This window comes from Phytophthora infestans, genomic scaffold (assembly GCF_000142945.1).
Source record: "Phytophthora infestans T30-4 supercont1.63 genomic scaffold, whole genome shotgun sequence".
NCBI classification, from domain to species: domain Eukaryota; phylum Oomycota; class Peronosporomycetes; order Peronosporales; family Peronosporaceae; genus Phytophthora; species Phytophthora infestans.
This window is the reverse complement of record NW_003303696.1, coordinates 690,233-693,847: the sequence shown is the minus strand read 5'-3', so window position 1 is coordinate 693,847 and position 3,615 is coordinate 690,233. Positions and strand designations below refer to the sequence as shown.

The window sequence follows — 3,615 nt, the reverse complement described above, 5'->3', positions numbered from 1 at the left end:
CGAACCAAGGATCGGAAGGGCCATATTGCTGGAGTACGTCGACGTGCACGGAGAAATGGTCGAGCAACCAGCAAAATATCATATGCTGTACAGAAAGTGCGGGGGATTGCGAGCTCACGTATAACCCACCAATGCCAACAACCACACCAGCGCCAACAACGACGACAGCAACTTCTACCGCGTCACCACCAGCTACCGAAGACTTTTGGTAACATTCCGATTCTTGTGAGTACAACACCCCCTTCTACTTCTGCGGCACCGATGACATCCGCGCACGTCACCGCATCTCCAGTCACATCTCCCTCCTCCAACCTCCGCGACGGCATCAGTAGCGCCGGTAACGAGTTTACCCGTAGAAAGTTTGCCAGTGATAATCGAGCCAATAACGAGTGCGACAATAACGAGGCCATCAGTAACGGATTCGCCAGAAACTTCAGTCACGATTTCACCAGCGACAATTGCACTGGAGATAAGTTCACCAACAACCAAGTATTGTGCCAACGACAGAAGATCCTTTCAGTAACATCCCGATCCTTGCCGACACTCCGGCTCCTCCAACCTCTGCGACTGCAACAGCGGCGCCGATAACAACTTCACCGGCAACGAGCATACCAGCGACGGATGTATGTACCGGCCACAAGTACGCCTCCATTTTCAGTGCCGGCTGCCACTACGATACCGGTAACAGGTACACCACCTGCCAGTATCTTCAGCACCAGAGACAGGAGTGCCATTTTGGCGAGGTACCGATTATAGCGGATACAACGGCACCAGCCACGTCCGGAAAAGCAACTGAAGCTCCTACAGTCTCTGCGCCTATCTCCAATACACCGGTAGCCGGCGCACCGGTGACAGCACGACCGCCCCTGACATTCCCATTCTTGCCGATACAACAGCACCACCGACATCAACAAGTTTCCAACAATGTCACGTTGGGGCAAATTGATTGAGTTGCATTTTGCCACACCTGGGCGAGGCGTGGCGAATTAGCGGCGAAAAGAAAGCGAAAGTGAGCTGGAAGCAACTGAGCTTCTCGAGCTCCTACAGAACTAGATATAACTAACTGCGACATCGGGAAAATACGCCTTCGTCGGCAACTTGCACATCTCATGTTGCCGTTGCCTCCGCAACCAGCAATTTCCAACAATGTCACGTTTGGGCAAATTGATTGAGTTGCATTTTGCCACACCTGGGCGAGGCGTGGCGGCGGCCCCATCATGAGATTGCCGCGAGTTGAGCCGTGGGTGTGGTCGGGTTTTTGTTAGCACATGTAGCGTGAAAGTTCCGCAGACCCCTTGGCGGAAAGCACCGGATACCCCTCGAACGCGTTGGACAACCAACGACCCATAAGTTTGATGACAAGCCGATCGGCGCCCGCGTTGAGCAACGCTGTGGCGCCTCCAATTCGAACAGAATGAGTGGAAAATCGTGCCGGATCAAAGCCGGCTTTTCTTGCCGCATTTTTAATGATCGCAGCGATCTCCGTTGATGTGATTCCACCCTTTCTCACTGACAAGGCTGGATCGTTTGCACTCGTGCTGCAGCTTTATGGACCCATCGCGCTGCTCGAACCGGACAGATCAGCGGATCCTTTGACTTGCTGTGGTAACGCATTTCCTCACGGCCGAATTGGTTGTTTTTGGCTCCATTGAGAGAGATGCCAACTACCATGGCTCGCTTAGGTGCTACTAAGCGCTCGTGATTGTCGTAAAACCTAATTGCCTCGAGTCGAAGAATATAGTTGTGAAATTGCATAGATATTCAGAACGTCTCAGCAGGAAGAAATATCCGAGTAGAAGACCACCCCATAAAAGTTGGTGTCGAGTCTGCGTGAGGTCAAGTTCTTCGAAAATGAGACGAAGCAGGCGTGCTGTCAGAGGCTGCTGCTTAACGACAGGATTGGTAAATCGCCGAATTCCTCGAAGTAAAATCGCGTGACTGGCATTCACACTAGGGTCGTATCCTGCCGTATTGCGATGAAACCAGCGTACCGCACACAATTTCGAACAAATCGTTGAATATGTGTTTCCTTGCTGAGAGCGATTCATTCCGTACTGCCAGAGATAAATAGCGAACGCACCCAATTACTCCGCGTTCTTGTCTATCGAGTCCTTACTGAGCCACGGGTTAAGTCCCATTATTTTACATTAATACGTCCATTGAGACCACGCTCTTGTGTAATGTTTCCTCGACGACTGTGCTAAAGCCCCTGCGCGGAGTAATGCTCCCAAAGACGCGAGAGATTTCGCGAGTCGTGAGGGATCTGAGCCTGTTGCCAACCACAAGACATGTTAGAAAATTTTGTCGCCAGTAGTGGTGACTGCCACACCCTGCTGCCTGCGTCGGCCATGTCGTTGTCTACACCAGCCACGTGTTCGGCGGTGGAATAAAATCCATGCTTTACTTCGGACAGACTTAGAATGCGCAGGAGCATTTGCGCGAAACGATTGCGACTTGCTCTGCGGTTACTCCACGAAACAGCTGCTATGTTATCAATCCAGAATCGGACATGAGCGTCACTATCTTGACTCGGACGACTCCACAGACCCCCCACACCAATGCAGCAAACACAGCACTCATCAATTCACGGACGTTGATCCCGAAATCTCCGTCCCCTGATCTGTTGAATTCTTCAATAAGTTGAAGTTCCTCATAATTAAACTCCACTTGTAAGAACTGCTGTCTTGCTGGAAAAAGTGCGCACAAACCGCGATCACTAGCATCCATTTGGATGTGGTACTCGGGTTCATGTCGCCGTACAGAACGAGCGAGAGGGATGGCATTAAGAGCCCCTGTTGATAAGACTAACTCGAACCAGCGTAGGTCATCTTTAGCCCCAGCTGAAACTAAAATGACACCAAAGCGTGGTGCTCGACGGGTTAAATCAACAATTCGTTGGAAGAAAGGTGCAGCTGCTCGCACACATGTAACCACATGTCGGAGGCTACCCATGAGCTTCTGCAATTGAGTTCGGGTGGCCTTGAGCCGACGAGCCATTTCACGAACCCGACGAAGCGCTTTTCTTATCTTCTCCTCGGGCATTGATACTGTCAGCTTCTGCAGATCCCATTCCAGTCCTAATGCTCTGTCACGTGAAAACCAAGGAGAGAACGTTTTCTTGTTGCATGCGTTTGGCCCTAGAGCTGTTATCATTGCAGCTCTCAGTGCAAATTCCGCGTCACACAGCCGCGAACCGATGTCGGACTCGATGGCGATATGATCATCGCACCAAGCTCGTGAATCGACGTTTTGGCTTTGTTTAAGTGATTTATGTCCACTTGGGGTGGTGCTGAATTAGCGTATAAGTGCTTAATTCCTGCACCAGCGTACCAGTACGAAGCAGGAGAGTTTTTCCATCCAAAGGGACAATACAAATCGATCACCAAGATGTTGAGCTCTGTAAAAACGTCCCTGCAAACCGGCCAACCTCGTCTGCCGCAATTGGGATGTTCCTGAACGCACCATTTACGTCACCTGTTAACATCCTCTGCTGGAGGACGCGTAAAATGTCCACAGTACTATGAGGTCAATCCACAGAGATAGTATGAATCCACAGATCTGTGAGCCTAGTAAATAACACACTATACTAATCCATAGCTGAATTGACAAATCCAC

The 3,615-nt window shown here is 50.5% G+C and overlaps 1 protein-coding gene across 1 annotated transcript; it reads right to left on the bottom strand.

The window, feature by feature from the left end:
- Positions 1-1,580: 1,580 nt before the first annotated feature.
- On the bottom strand, positions 1,581-2,346 carry PITG_18195 (uncharacterized protein; the record flags this gene model as incomplete). The annotated part of the gene is made up of 3 exons (XM_002896296.1): positions 1,581-1,600; positions 1,666-1,677; positions 1,769-2,346. 3 exons carry the CDS (start codon positions 2,046-2,048, stop codon positions 1,581-1,583), a joined length of 312 nt encoding a protein of 103 aa, XP_002896342.1.
- Positions 2,347-3,615: the final 1,269 nt, after the last annotated feature.